Raw genomic sequence first — 15539 nt, 5'->3', positions numbered from 1 at the left:
TGTTCATATATAGGGCGCTACAATAGTGGCTGAGGTTGCATTATGCATCCACAAGATGGATAAGGGGAATACAATACAATACAGCTTTTATTTATATTGTGCTTTCACAACCACTGCAGTTGTAACAAAGAGCTTTACAGAGCATTCAAAATGCTACGTCCAATAAATCAGAGTATTGATTCATAAATAAGGCACATCGGATTATAAAGCGCACTGTCGGATTTGAGAAAACTGAATGCTTGTAGGTGTGCCTTATCATGCGGAAAGTACGGTACTCATTTCTGATTTTGTGCAAAGATATTCCCTGCCTATGCTAGACATCATCCATTTTTGCATGTCTAACCAAGCAACATACTCACGGCGAATAAAATAGCACTTGCTGTAAATCAAAACTGGAGCAAAAGCGAAAGCAGGGATACACATTCTGTGGTTTGTGACTCTGTGAGCCAGGTGGCGTAGTGTTGAAGTTTAACCCCGTGGGATTTCAACGTTTATCATTTCTTTATCACTTGATCTTGTACGCATGTTTTGAGTTGTGTGGGCATCCAATGTTTTCACCTGTTCAGTAAATTCAAATGTGGCACTCACGCAGACTCTAATCTGATCTGATCTGATCCGATCCATCATAAAGTCATTCAGCCGTGCTTTCATCATTGATCTGACATTAAGACCACAAGGAGGGAGTTGTCTCTATTTTTCTGCAAGTTTTCATGATAGCGCGGAGTGTAGTTTTTTCATGAACAGCCCTGCTCTCCTTATTCCACAATTAGCATCATCATAAAAACAAACAGTGGATCGGAAGGAAAAGGAAATCGGTCTGAGGGGACAAGCAATTCCAGATGCAGTAAAAAGAGACGGCTTCCTTGTCAAACATCCTGGGATACACTCTGCTATCCACTTTGAATGCGCATCACAATGTTAGTTCAGGGGGTAACTCCGAAACCGGCGGTGTTGAATTGTGTAGAATGGGCACTATGTCTCATGGATATTCCCATGCTTTCCTGCATTATTGAACTGCAAATCATTGGACTGAGCAAGCGACTAGAGTGAAAGTCTTTGTGGTTGCAGTCAAGCATATTTTTCTTTTATAACCTCCAACCAAACTCGTTAACTTCACCAGCAGTGCTATAAAACCCTCAGAGGCATTTTTACTCAAGTATGAATTGAACAAACTCTATCATCTCCATTTGTGTGGCTGCCATAACAATTTCTTTTCAAACTCCCAAACTTGCTTGCCGACGAATTTACTGTTACTAAGAAAATCTTTGACCATTCAGTTGATTTAACGTGTGGTAAACATGAGCAAATATGTTTGTGCTGCAGGCTATCCCCGTTACACAGTGATTGGCGACCATGGCTCCGGGGAACATCATTTGCGAATCCAGCGTGTGGAGCTGATGGATGATGCCGTGTTTGAGTGTCAGGCTGTCCAAGCTGCCATGAGATCCCGTCCTGCCCGCCTCACTGTGCTCGGTGAGTCCGAATTAAGCACACAACATACTGTATGATACCATCCAAGATCTTGAGCCTTCAACAGCTTTGTTGTTGAATAACAACCTACAGTTTCAGTGAAATTCCTTTAGCAAGACTATGCAGGGGGAAAAATAGCTCCCGAATTCCCTCAACGTTGTACATGGGCCAATGAAGTAGCTTTACATTTCGGTGAGGATATATGCAAAGGAAGAGAGACATGAAATATACTCAGGGCATTGAATCGATCACAGCTTGACTGTTCTGGTTGTCTTCGAAGATGTTTCACCTGTCACCCAAGCAGGCTTCATCTGTTTATGCACGTAGACTAGATAGGACAGCTCTCACCTATCTAGCCGACATGCGTGAACTGATAAAGCCCGCTGGTCTGAGGCAAAACATCTTCAAAGGCAACCAGAACAGTCCGATTGTTTCATTGCCCTGAGAATGAAATGGCCTGGATGAACGAGAATACTCACAGGCTGACGGAAACATAACAGCACCACTCGGCTGTCCTGCGCCCTCAGTGCGCATAGAAGTAGTCTGCTAACAAATGCACATTATAAGAGAAGAGCTGTCTTCCTAAATGATACGATTCCATTTTGATCATTCTGAGAAAAAAAAAATCCCTAGAACTGCAAATTATATCCTGTTAAATCTTGCACTGGACAAAAATAAACTTTGGATATAATCACCAGCATTGCCGAAATACAGTTCTGTGTTTTGCGTCTTTAAAAAAAATGAACAATGTCAATCAGTTCATTTATCTGTTTTATCTTCACTTTTGCTTGGCCACTAGTTGCATTTGATACTGTAAAATTCTGAGGGAATCGTTATTTCTTTGAGCAAGAATCCAACCATTTTTTAGTGATTTGATCTGCGGTACTCTGGGTCAGCTTAATGATGAGGAAACTAATCTTCAACTGATTTTCCATGCTGCTAATCAGCTCAACGTTTCTGGTCTCTCGGTTGGTTTATCAGGCCTTTGCTGAATTTTACTGCTCCCCACCTCGGAGGATAGGCCTTTGCTGTGATGTTATTTTGGAGTCAGTAAGCAGAAAGTTAAAGAAAACAAGGAAAGAGTTGGGAGCGTGGCGACTGATCCACCTTATTGATCTGGCCTAATGAAAAGCAAACCTAACGATTTGTAGGGAAAAGGACTGCAGCGGAAACAAGGAGGTAAAGAAAAATTGAAGCAAATTAAACAGAGAGGGAAAGACAAATTGAAGCGTTGTGTCTTATTGGCCATCCTGCAGATGGATATCAGTGAAAAATTATTGGTACTTCCATGCAGAGCTGAAAAGGTCTAAAATTTTAGGATTCACCCTCTTTTTCTTGCAATTTGGAGAGATTTTTATTGGGTGAAGTGGGAAGAAGAGTGGCTGAAAATTTGAGTAGCCATGAATCCGTGAAAAAAACAACAACAAAAAACTGTGAGCAGATCAGCATCTAACATTAATGGATAACAGTGTTAAGTGTTAAGGTACCGTGAAATGGGCAAAGTAGCTAGCTAATATTGACCTTTAACCTTCATTCTGTATTTCATTGCGCAACATCCATCCAAAGTCCACTGTGTGGACTCCAGTCCACTCTGGACTGTGATGATCTCGGACACTGATATTTATGAACACAGGGTTGGACTTTTCCCCATCCAAAACAATGAAGTAAATATTGTGTTTTCATGTTTTATTGAGGGCGTCTTCCAAAGACACACAGCAGTGCTGGTCTTGGCTGATGCACAAAATCAATCTAAGAGTATGTTGCGAACCCTAACATGCATTAGCTCATCAAAAATTGTGATTTCGATTGATTAGTTATTATTCTTTACATTCTAAAAGTGCGAATGAAATACAAGATTAAAATTGAGGATTTTTGTGACTTTCCTGCAAAAGCATTCAAGTAAAATGCATTGCTCTCCATGACTGCTTTAAGTTCCACAGTGTTTCACAAAAGCAACTTGTTTTGGACAGCATTACTATTTATGATGGCAACAATACAGCAATGTGCAGTTTTGAGTTACTCTTGTGCGAGGACACCCATAGATGTTTGTCACATACAGCACATGGAATGCTTTGATATTGAAGGAATTTGCACTACACTGATGTATTTCACTGATGTATATTGATATACGTTACAGTTGCTATGGATACCTTTTGATTTTTTTTTTTTTTTTTTTAATCTACAGAGCTAGGTCAGCAACAATGTGACCATGGCTTTGTGACAAAACATTGAATTGATAGCTTGTCATTGCAAGAGTGATTGTGTGCTTTGTATTTGTTTTCCTCCAGCGGCATTGTTAATATGTTGGACTTGTGTAGCACTAAATATTCATGTCAACAAATGCCCAAGGGTATCTTTTGTTGTTGTTGGTTTATATCGAATCATTAATTTTAGCATACAAACCTGAAAACACGATTGGTCTCGTTTCAGATTTCCATTCTGCGCCAATTGACGGGGGAAAAAACGAATACAAATGAACTACCATTTTCGTGCGTTCCCTATTTGTGTTCGAACGAACGAACGAGTAACAATGAACTGTAGTTGGTGACTTTTTGTACTTTTCATGAAAAACGCTATGCATGCTCCACATAGCGAAATTTGATAAAAATAAATAAATAATTACATGGTAAATGGAGTGTACAAACTGGCAGCCCTGTGGTCCAGTGGTTATCGCATTGGCCTCACAGTGCAGAGGTACCAGGTACAATTCCAGCTCCGGCCTCCCTGTGTGGAGTTTGCATGTTCTCCCCGGACCTGCGTGGGTTTTCTCCGGGTATTCCGGTTTCCTCCCACATTCCACAAACATGCATGACAGGCTGATTTAACACTCTATATTGTCCCTAGGTGTGAGTGTGAGCGTGGATGGCTGTTTGTCTCTGTGTGCCCTGCGATTGGCTGGCAACCGGTTCAGGTTCAAAACATTACATGGCCCACACAATATGGTCCCTGTTCTTTCCCAACAAATGAATCCTCGTATTATGTGCATTTGTGTATCTGTGCGCATACCTGAGGAGCTTCTGGTTCTCAGACAGATGTCGAGTGACAGCACTGACAGAAGAGTTTGGCCCAGTGAGTTATGCATGTTCCTGCAACAACCTGCACTATTGGTATTCCCTCTTCTCCTCATCGTTTTGACTGCTTTCTTTCCTGATCTATCCCAAACTCAGCAAGCTGTCGCAGTCGGTGACAGACGGCCCCATGCCTACTTTCTTCTGCACAAGCCAGACAACACATGCGGCTCATTGTTGTTCAGGACACGTCAGCTAAAGCACAGCAGCTACACATTACATATCTTCTCTCTGCCCTCCTTGTTCATTTCCAACTCCAAATAGTTTCTTTCTCAATCGCTCACACCCTGGGAATGCCGAGGGGTGAATCCCCTAAATGGCCTCCATACTTCTTTGCAGAGGTCTCTCCCAAATTGAGTGTAGCCCAGCAGGTCCAACATCGGCAAAGCAATTGTTACCTGGCCGAAGGTTGGAGTCAATCCCTGTCCTAGATGAGGTAAAATTAGCCTACCGTCATATACTGTATACTCTTTTTATTTTTCAAAGGCATTTTACATTAGATCTTAACCATGGTTAAATAGCCTATTATTAAGGTGACAGGGGCGGTGCTGGAGGGAACGCCCAGCACGCCCGCCGCAAACTGAAATCAAAACAAACCGGAACATGACATTCCCAAAGAGGACCAATAGGAATGTGTCCAAAACAGGATAAAAAGCTGGACTTTTGAAATCAGTCGCTTTTAAGACAAGCCAAGATTTGAGTAGAGAGCACTGCACTTCCAGTCGGCACACATATTTTGAACCTCAGATTCTCACTGGTTCCGTTGCACTGCTTAACGGACTGACGTTATTGATCACACCAACGGGTTCATGAATGAGTCCCACATCAAACACTCGACCAAACCACTCCAGTAAAACAAACTATGGCTAATCATAACAAAACGTTGTCGTGCAGGTGTTTTTGAATGCTACAATTTACTGGTCATTGACGCACACTGCTGAACAAACGCACAATCCTGCGCACCCATTATTCTCAGAGTACAAGTACAGCATATGCAACTAAAAATTCGCAGGAGTGCGGACAGTAAGTCCGCACTCTTGCGAACTTTGCACCGATGAGAGGAAAAAAAGCAGCGAGTGGGGCCAGGTTTGCAGTGAGTCAGACCTGTAATTAAAAAGCAGCGATCAATCTGTCCCACTGACCACACTACTTATGCCAAGACTATCGAATAGCTGCAGCAAAGAGCTAATTTAGAACCATTAGGGACTGCAGACTTTGCAAACAGCACAGTAATGATGATGGCTGATTCAAGTTCAGGGCTTGCACTCTGTATAACTGTCAGACCCGCCCGGTCGTAATAAGGTGGACTGAGTGAATGATTTTAGATGAAAAGAAATAACCAAATTCAATGAGTTTCACGTCTTTCTTTTATGATATGTTATGGGTCCGCTTCCCCCTCGCTCCCTCCTCTCAGGCACTCACAATGAAAATGATATGAAAATCTCTGCATGTGAGGCCCAAGTGCTCTTTGGGCAGTATGCAGTCATCCCAAATGATCAGTACGGTAGTAAAATGGGACTCGGTAGAGACTGCTCGACAATCCGACAGTCTTAATTTGCATATCCACCCAAATTGCTCACCTTATTCAGTAGACAGTCTAGTGCCTGAATGTCGTCATTCATATTTCTTCAAGGGTAGCAGATCTGTAAACAGTCTTTAAGTGGTTACCTTACCTTGCCCAAGTTTTCTTGGATTTTTTTTTCCATCATCCTGCTAATGTAATGAAAGCAATTAACGAATACAGTGATGGAACATTATGCATGAAATCGGTACACTTAGGCTTATTTTTCTTTGTCGAGGGGGTCAAAAACTGCATCTTTTTTTCCCCTTTTCTTCTAAGAGGCTTTTAAGAGTTTTGCTATGTGTTCAGTTATGTGATGGTGATTATACTTTCCAATCGGTCACATATTGTCAGATTATCCTCTCATCTCCATCATGCCATAAAACGCTTTTATGGCTGCCTTCTATGCTTGACATTTTACTAACGTGTGCTTTGACAGCGGCGCTGCATTTTACAATCAACCGCAGCCATTTTTTTTTCCTTCTTCCGCTGAATTTTGGTGCCAATTGATTCCTTCAATGACAAATGTTAGGCTCGTCTCTGCATTGCGATGCTTGTCACACACTCCCTGGCTTATTTACATATTCCACGCAACAGAACAGTACCATGAGAGCTTTGTGACCTCGTTTTTTTCCACTTGGTGCGAAAGGACAAAAAGTGTGAGCCTTCATACAAACCTCCCCTCCATTTGACGAGAATAGTACTGACCTGAGAATACTCATGCTCTCCAAACTCTCTTGCATATTAATAATGAGCAGCGGATGAAAGGAAGACGGACAAACGAAGACTGCATTTTAAACCGAAAGACAGAATGGCAACCAGTGTGGGAATTGTCCTTGATTGGAAGTCCAGCCAAAATGAATTCATTGTCTGGTTCAATACTTTCCCATCGCACTACATCCAAATATCTCTGTGCAATATAGGTCAACCAAATTTCAATTTGTCATTTCAAATTGATTGTATTTGTAATGTCATTGCTTTGACGTGACAACCCAGCCGCTGGGGAGCAGTGCCCTCCCCTGTGGGTACACTGTTCCCCGGTGCCGGTCCCAAGCCCGGAGAAATGGGGAGGGTTGCGTCAGGAAGGGCATCCGGCGTAAAACTTTTGCCAAGACGGACGTGCGAGTTGATAGGGCGGTTTGCAGGAACGGTTGGGAATTAATGACTCGCTGTGGCGACCCCTGAAAAGGGACGTGCCGAAAGGAGAAGAAGAAGAAGAAGAATTGCTTTGACGTGACACTTGAGAGACAAAAGGTACGTCGTCACCAAGAGAAGAAACAGGCTACACCATGTCTGTGTATGGCAGGCTTGAATGCAGCACTCCTCTTGCAAAGTTTTTCAATGACCAACTAATTCATCAGTCATCCAAAAGGAAAAACAAGTTACTTGAATGTGGGCATTCATAAATTTTGCCCTTACAATCGAAGCAGCGCAAGGTATGGTTGCAACTGAAAATGGAAACTTCAGCGTGTGGTATTTAAACATTTTTACGATCCACCACCCACCATCAAACACATTATATTGCCGGGGGATGTATACCTAAACTATACGATGAATTAGACCGCACAATAAAACAAGGAGTCGGGTGGATGGCTTCCTAGTAGTTCGAGCTTTTATTTATTTTTATTTTTTTGTGTGTGTGTGTGTGGGGGGGGGGGTATATTTCACCAAAACATAAAGAAATATGTAAAAATCAATTAGAAAAGTAAATGCTAATTTTAAATATTCAGGGTTTTTTTTGTTTTTTGTTTTCTTTCACTATCTCTGAATATGTTTACTTTTTTGCGATTCTCTCGTGATCGTCATGATACAATTGCAGTTTGCATTGTTTTTTGCCCTTAGTTACAAACCCATACATATTTAAAAACAGAAAAAAAAGTAAGACACACCAACTTTTGATTAATCGACTGTTAATTTCACGAAGGTCAGTAAAACACCCGCTGCTAGCACAAAGTGACAGAAAATTGCATTTCTGAGCAACCTATACTGCATTAAAAACTTACTCAAATGTGCAAGGAGAGATCAATAAAGGATAGGCAATTTCAACAGTAATCCTTAGGGTAATCCTTCGGAGCAATTATCGTAAAAATGGTTTGCAACAAACAAATAAAATTATATGATGCCGGTGGCCCCGGATGCCACAATTAATTCAAAAGCGACAGGGATAAGAACAAAATAGATCAATAAAGTATGGTATGCACAGCTTTTACAGCACATCACATATTCCTTCATGCAAGCTGTCAAAGAGCCCAATTATACGTATTGTCATTAAATGTGCAAAACACTGTCCCAAATTACATTTCCTTTATTTGCATTCATCTCCGGTGCAGTCTGACAGCATAAATCTAACGCATAACAAGCCTTCCTTCCAATCATGGCACTTGTGTAGAGAGATTCGACAGCTGCCTGCAGCCTTTGATTTCATCGCGCCCCAGATCTGCATTGTAATGAGCATTCGGGTCAATCAATAATTCACTGCAGTTTGAGTTAGATGAAAAAAAAAAAAAAAAAAAAAAGCAGCTCATGGGTAAACGACGAACGGGACTTTGATCAATGGTATGTAGGCATATTATATATATTTGGCAAAGCTCGGGAAGTAAAACACATGCATAGCTGTGTGTCAGAGAATGGTTTGAGAATTACAATTAATGTTGATATTTCTGCTTGGATTGTATGGACACATATATGGGCAGATCTATTCAAAGGACAGAGAGTTGATCATCGAAGCCGGGATCTCGCGTGATCTGCCAAGCTTCTTAAGCCTCAACTTGCATCTGTATGAAATTATTTGATGGTAATTGAATCCCGTTTTTTTGGGATGACAAAGATATAATTCATCGATGGACACTTTAGGCCAGGAGTGTCAAACTCATTCTGAAGTCATAGCAGCTATTTGTGATGTGATCAAAGGTGTTGTCAATTTACCTTAAAAAAAAAGTTGACATCTTCATGTCTTTCCTTCGTTTTGGTACAAAGAAGCATTGGCGCATTGACACCGTCTGCTCTGTTGGGTCTCAGTGACAGACTGAAAATGCAGTTTTCTTCTCTGATCAAAATACTGTAATTTTTTTTCTTCTGCTCTGATCAAAACAGTGTGCCCCTTAGCAGATAATGCATAAATTGCATTTTATTAAAAATATTAATTCCATGTCTTTAGTGCATTTTTTTAACTTTTAAATTACCCTGTGGGCCTGATCAAACCTCCTTGTGGGCCGGTTCTGGCCCGCAGGCCGTATATAAATCATTACAATGTTATTTTGGATAATAATTAAACCTTGACAATAACATTGATGTTCAGTTATCATTGACAAAATGTAACAAGTGGTATTTTGGGAGCAAATTCTGAAGTCATAGCAGCTATTTGTGATGTGATCAAATGTGTTGTCATTTTACCTTAAAAAAAAGTTGACGTCTTTAAGTTTTTGGCCCAAAAAAATGTGACGACTGCATATTCTAGTCCTAATTTACAAGCTATCGTCACATGGTGATCTTATGGCTCTTCCTCTCAATGTCTGCATCCATAGTCCCACCCGAAGACCCCATCATCAGCGGAGGGCCAGTGGTGAGCCTGAGAGCCGGCGACCCGCTCAATCTGACCTGCCATGCTGATAACGCCAAGCCAGCAGCCTCCATCATCTGGATCCGCAACGGAGAGGTCCTCAATGGGGCCATGCACTCCAAGGTAAGCTTCGAGGTGTGTGTCACATAGCAGGTTAGGAGACTCTGGGGGGAGGAATGGAAAATGGGGCTTGTGCTGAGAAGTCTGCTTTCAGGAGAATTTAGTCAAATTTCAATTCACTGAGCACTTCAAAACAACCACAGCTGCATACAAAGTGCTGTACATAAAGTAACACATATAAAGACAAAGACTATTTCGATAAATGGACGGCCCATTGGTCCAGTGGTTAGCGCGTCGACCTCACAGTGCAGAGGTCGTGGGTTTGATCCCGGCCTTCCTGTGTGGAGTTTGTATGTTCTCCCTCTGTATGCGTGGGTTTTCTCCGGGTACTCCGGTTTCCTCCCACATTCCAAAAACATGCATGGCAGGCTGATTGAACACTCTCAATTGTCCCTAGGTGTGAGTGTGAGCATGGATGGTTGTTCGTCTCTGCGTGCCCTGCGATTGGCTGGCAACCTGTTCAGGGTGTCCCCCACCTACTACCCGAAGATAGCTCGGATTGGCCATTGCAGTACCGTATGACGATATTGATATTGATGAATTAATAGTTTTCATTTCAGTTTTGCTTGTCAAAGATGTTGTGACAGCATTTCTTGGAGTTTGTCATGACGGGTGTTTGAAGAAGCACACAGAAAGTACAGTTTTACCAAATTGCTTAACGTGGGTATATTCCTTACAAAATATCCGTGCGAGCACAACTTTGCATACAATGATTTCCTTTTTGGACAGGATCCGGACCAAAAACACCTGTTGATTGCCGTCTTTGCATTTGCTGTAAATCATTACTGCGAAGGTGCCACACATGCAGAGTTGTTGGTGGCCTTTTGCCTCACGATCCAGATGGCTTCTTGAAAGCAATTCCCTTGAAAACACAGGTTGAAGTTTTGATAACAAAAACACGTTTTTTTTGTTGTTGTTTTTTTGGTCCATCATACAAATCAACTGAGACAAGCAGATGGCAAGATCATGGAACTATCAGTGACGCTTCCCTTCTGTTATGATGTTCTTCTTCAGTTGCGCTTGTCTTCGTTTTTACCAACCTGTTTCCAAAATCTGTACAGCGGGCTGTCATCTCTGCCGGTGATTGACAGAATGTGTTTTTTCCTTGATTTTTAACCGTCACCACCATTCACACCAGCCTGGCATCATGGTCACCTGAGCTTTACTGACACTAACCCCCAAGGCTAATAATGAGATCAATATTGCCATGTTCTATTTGCATTTGCACAAATGGCATCAAGAGACCAAGTACTTTCAAGCACGAACATCTCCCCTCTTCTCCCATTCAATGCTCTTCCCCACCCTGTCCTGGCTGCCTCATCGTTATCGACTTTTTTCAAAGAGCTAAAAGAGATAAATGCAATCGATTGGACCGGGACATGTTACCACACTTATTTGAATAAAAAAAATTGCTAAAAGTGCTTCTTGTTAATGGCATAAATGGAGAATGTGCTTCCTGTCTTCACTTCTGTACTCTTACAGAGACAGCAGATGTGAAATGTGAGATGTGACATTGTGCACTGACACTCTCGATGATTTTCATTGGATACACACGAGGCCGCACAGTTTTCAAGTATGCTCTCTAGCGACTATACAATAACGTGCCTAATCTAAGATCTCTGATTAAAAAAAAAAAAAAACAACAACAACAACAACAACAATATTATTAGTATTATTATTAGTATTATATCCGTCGTGTCACCCGTCACATATGTACATTATATACTGCACTGTACTGTGTCAGGTTAATTTGGCTCTGTGCACTTCAGGCTCCAACTTCCCCTCTCACCCTGAATACAGCAATACAGCATAGCCAATGGATGGATGGGCGGAGCATTCAAAAGCACGAAGTCCATGATCATATGAATGCCCGCAAATGTGGTCCAGACATAAATTTGCTGTCTTTCTCCCTCTCGTCTCTGTCTGCAGACGTTGCTCCGCGATGGGAGGAGAGAGACCACGGTGAGCACGCTCTATCTGTCGGCCTCCAACATCGAGACTGGCCAACAGATCATTTGTAAGGCCTCAAACAAGGCAGTCCCCAATGGCAAGGAGACCGGTGTCACAATTGACGTCCAGCGTAAGCACATCACTTCATCTTCTTTGACGGGGGAATAGTTATATCTTTTACCTTGTCGTCTTTTTCATGTATTACTTTAAAAGTCACGTATCTTCTCTTCACTGTAGAAATGGGCAATGCTTTCTCTAATTGTTTTAAACTCCCGTTTTCATGTCAGTGTCATTTTGAGTCGAAAAATGCCGCCCTGAGACCTTCCTGAGTGTGGATGTAGCGCAGCTTTGCACTGCTGATGCCGTGCTGTTCTTCTATAGACGGCAAACGAGCAATGACTGACTCGACAGCATCTCTGCTGGTCACAGCCAAGCATTGTGATCAATTCAATAATCAACAGTCAATTCCACACGCCTGGTGATAATTCTTCCAGATTAATATATTATCCCTTATTATACTAATCCCAAGCGTTTACAGTAGATAAAGGTCAACTCGTGTCGACATTCAATGTTCCACTCCCTTTACTATCAATGTCCTCGTACCATCCTCGTAACAGGACGGATGAAATAGCAATGCATCTTTTATTTTTTATTTATGTATAAATACGAACAGAGCTATCCATCTGTCGTGAGCAGGATTGATCTCTACTATGATTGCCTCGCGACCGCCATCCGTCTTCCTTAGATGAGAACATGTGCGATCTTTTTTTAAAACAGGCAAAGCATGCCCAATGTGCAAAAATACTTGGGGGCCGCTTGTCTGGGAATCTTTTTGAGAACTGAGAGAGGGGAGCTTAGTACAAAAGGGATCTTGCATCATTTGCAGCCCTGTCGACACCATTAAGTATGTCTAATAAAGCAGAAAATGCTATTCAGGGGGCCATTATGACAGGCAGCTTTGTTCTTTGCAGTATGTGCATAAAAGGAGGCAAACACGGCAAGAGCGGGCACCGCATGATCTGGCCACTTTAGGCACACGAGTCTAAAATATGTCTTTTGTTTGCATTCCTTGGAGTCCGCCGAAGCTATTGTTTTATTTCTGTCGCTTAGTCATGGGGAAAGTATCCACACTCATACAGTACATATGTAGATATATCACTAAAGCTAATGATGCTTGTATCGTGGTCGACGCCGTGCGATGAAAACTACAATTCAACCCAAAAAAAACTGAAAACTAAACTAAAATTAGCACTCTAAAATGTGCACATTTAAAGGTCGGGTTAAAATAAAAGTCCCACAGCGTGAGAACAAAGTGAGCAACAGCGGAGACTAATTGTCGTGACTCAAAATTGTCTCCCACAAGGTTTAGCCTCGACACCATCCCTCTTTAACGCGCTCCTCCCCCCTTCTCCTTCTCCTCCTCCTCCCCACTGCACTGACTCGACAGGTAAGTGGCGCAGCACAGCTCAGCAGAGCTGATTTCTTTTCCGCTGACATACACTTTCAAATTAAAATGCAAAAATGAAACATGCCGTAATTGAACTTTGATTCACGCGTGTTGGGTATCAATTTGCTTAATTTCCATGGTGCCTTATTCAATTACAAGGTTCTTGGCTCAGCAGCAGAATTTGAAGCACAGCTTGTTTTTTTTTTTTTTTAAACAAGCCGTTTTCTGTGTTGTTGTTTTGAACCAGTTTAATTGCTCTTTTGTCCTTATTAGAGGCTCAAATTTCTTTTGTGACATGACCTTCTTATTCAATTATGGACCACAAAGAATTAAACAAAAAGAAGGTCCATTCGGAAAGAACAGATATTCAGTCAGGCCACAAGGAATTAAACGAAAAGAAGGCTATTGTGGCAGAACAGATATTTGGCAAGGTCAGTGAATTATTAAATCTAAATTGCACACACTTTGCCCTTCCCATACTGTCGATATTATTTGTTTGGAAAATGTAAGCCTATATAACAGAAAGGGAAGCCCCTTGATAATTGTCTTCATGATCCACTGAGAGGTGCTTGGATACGGATGGAAAATACATATCTTGCCTGTTTTGAAATATTCTGGCAATACAGAGTTTGCAGAGGGTCCACAGTCCGAATTGGGCCACAGCCAGCGAGAGAGGCATCGAGAGAAAAGCAGTGAATAAGCAGCCAGTGTGAAGTGCTGCACACACACTACTCACCTGCTCCTGATAACACACTCCACCAGAAAGGCTGTGAGAGGAACATATGCTTGCATCATACCTACACCAACATGTGTTTATAATTGTCCATTTTATAAACTTTATGCATATACCTGTTTAGTCTTTTTTATGTTGAAATGCAAGCAATTTGCATGAGATTTATTTATTTTTTTTCCTGAAAGGGTCTCCTCATTAAGCCATGTTAAAAATAAATATATTCGACTTCATCTTTTGAACAGCCGCGCTCTCATGTGTTTCAATAAGTGGTGTCTCGGCGGAGCATGAATATAGGAGGGATTAATGACGGTTACTGTAAATGGTTCTTATTAGTCTAAGTGGATCCCTGGTGAGGGGCCGAATGCAGCAGGTTGCTGAAGGTAAACTTCATTTTGCAGCTGCTGCTTTTCCCTCACAACGTATTTTCATGACCATACGACGCACCGTATTAAAAGGCGTGGGGTCAGTTGTGGCTGCTATTTCTGTATTTCACACATACACGCGGTGCATTGTATTATTGGACGCCGGCATGGTAAAACGTGCGCTACCTTAAAAAATATGCTAGCATGCATGCACGCTAGTGTATGTTTTTAAAAAGGCAGTTCAGTTGTACTTTGTTGAAGTATTTAACAATGTACTCACGTTATGTTTTTTTAGCAATCCTCATTCACAAATCTATCAAAGTCCTGATCTTTTATAGGCCAATTGAACAGCTGGGCAAATTCTCCATCTGACATGCTCCTCGGAAATGATGCCGGCTTTTGCGAAAGCTCAAACAACAGTGCAAGCGGACACGCTAGACCAAGCATCCACAATCCATTCACAAATTGTGGCGTGGCGCGAACGGCGCTGCCCCCATGTCTTAGTCGAGCTGTGTTCGCCATCACTCCCACACCGCTCGCAACTTCACTTTGACTGCGGCTGGAAACTTTTCTTTTGGCTTAAAAATCACCATAGGTGCTTGTTTATGTCCATTACCTTGACAACCAAGCACAACGGTAAAAGTTGACTTCTTGTGCCCCGATGTGTGTATCGCTATTGTCGCGGTCCCCTTCTCCTCTACTGTGTGGTTCATCGAGATGTTGAAATTGAATGGCACCTCATCCGACAAAAAAATAACTCTAAATTGTTGTAAATGTCAATAGTAAAAATTCCGTTCAGTTTCATTTCGAGTCTCTATCCTGCTTTTCCTCATTAGGATCGCTGTAGCCAATCCCAGCAGACCTTGGGCAATGTTTATGTTTTCCCTTGGGATCCATAACGGCATTGATTTTTATATTGATTCATGCAAAGATGGTTCAGGTGACATGCCACAATAAAATTTCGCATCGCATTTGTGTGTATCACCTTTAAGTTGAAGTGCGTGCTTCATCTCTCCTTTCTTTTGTTCTCATCATCTGAAACAAAGTAACTCTAGATTGAGTCCATTTCAACTGCAGTGACTTCTCGCCAATGTGCATAATTTCCTTCCATTCACCTCACAAAAAGAAGTTCATGTAGAGTTGCCTTGGGTTAAGCAATTTCCCATTTAAATACACTTTATGCAAAAATGAGTGGGATTTCAGGGGTTGAGGTGTAAGAGTAAAACCCTGATAGACTGCCGACTTCAGATTTGTCCATCGCTGTCAATT

General features: G+C 41.8%; 1 protein-coding gene across 7 annotated transcripts in view; it reads left to right on the top strand.

Moving 5' to 3' along the window:
* kirrel3b (kirre like nephrin family adhesion molecule 3b) overlaps positions 1 to 15539 on the top strand; it is a 137879-nt gene that overhangs the window by 91400 nt on the left and 30940 nt on the right. For all 7 annotated transcript variants that reach the window (XM_019864994.1, XM_019864991.1, XM_019864990.1 and 4 more), the window contains exons 4-6: positions 1324 to 1473; positions 9624 to 9781; positions 11708 to 11858. In XM_019864994.1, the coding sequence (XP_019720553.1) occupies positions 1324 to 1473; positions 9624 to 9781; positions 11708 to 11858 (459 nt within the window). The remainder of the gene's footprint in view (positions 1 to 1323; positions 1474 to 9623; positions 9782 to 11707; positions 11859 to 15539) is intronic.

This window comes from Hippocampus comes, unplaced genomic scaffold, assembly GCF_001891065.2.
Source record: "Hippocampus comes isolate QL1 unplaced genomic scaffold, H_comes_QL1_v1.1 scaffold276, whole genome shotgun sequence".
Taxonomy (NCBI): domain Eukaryota; kingdom Metazoa; phylum Chordata; class Actinopteri; order Syngnathiformes; family Syngnathidae; genus Hippocampus; species Hippocampus comes.
Note: the sequence above shows the minus strand (reverse complement) of the source record. Positions and strands in the feature narration are given on the sequence as shown.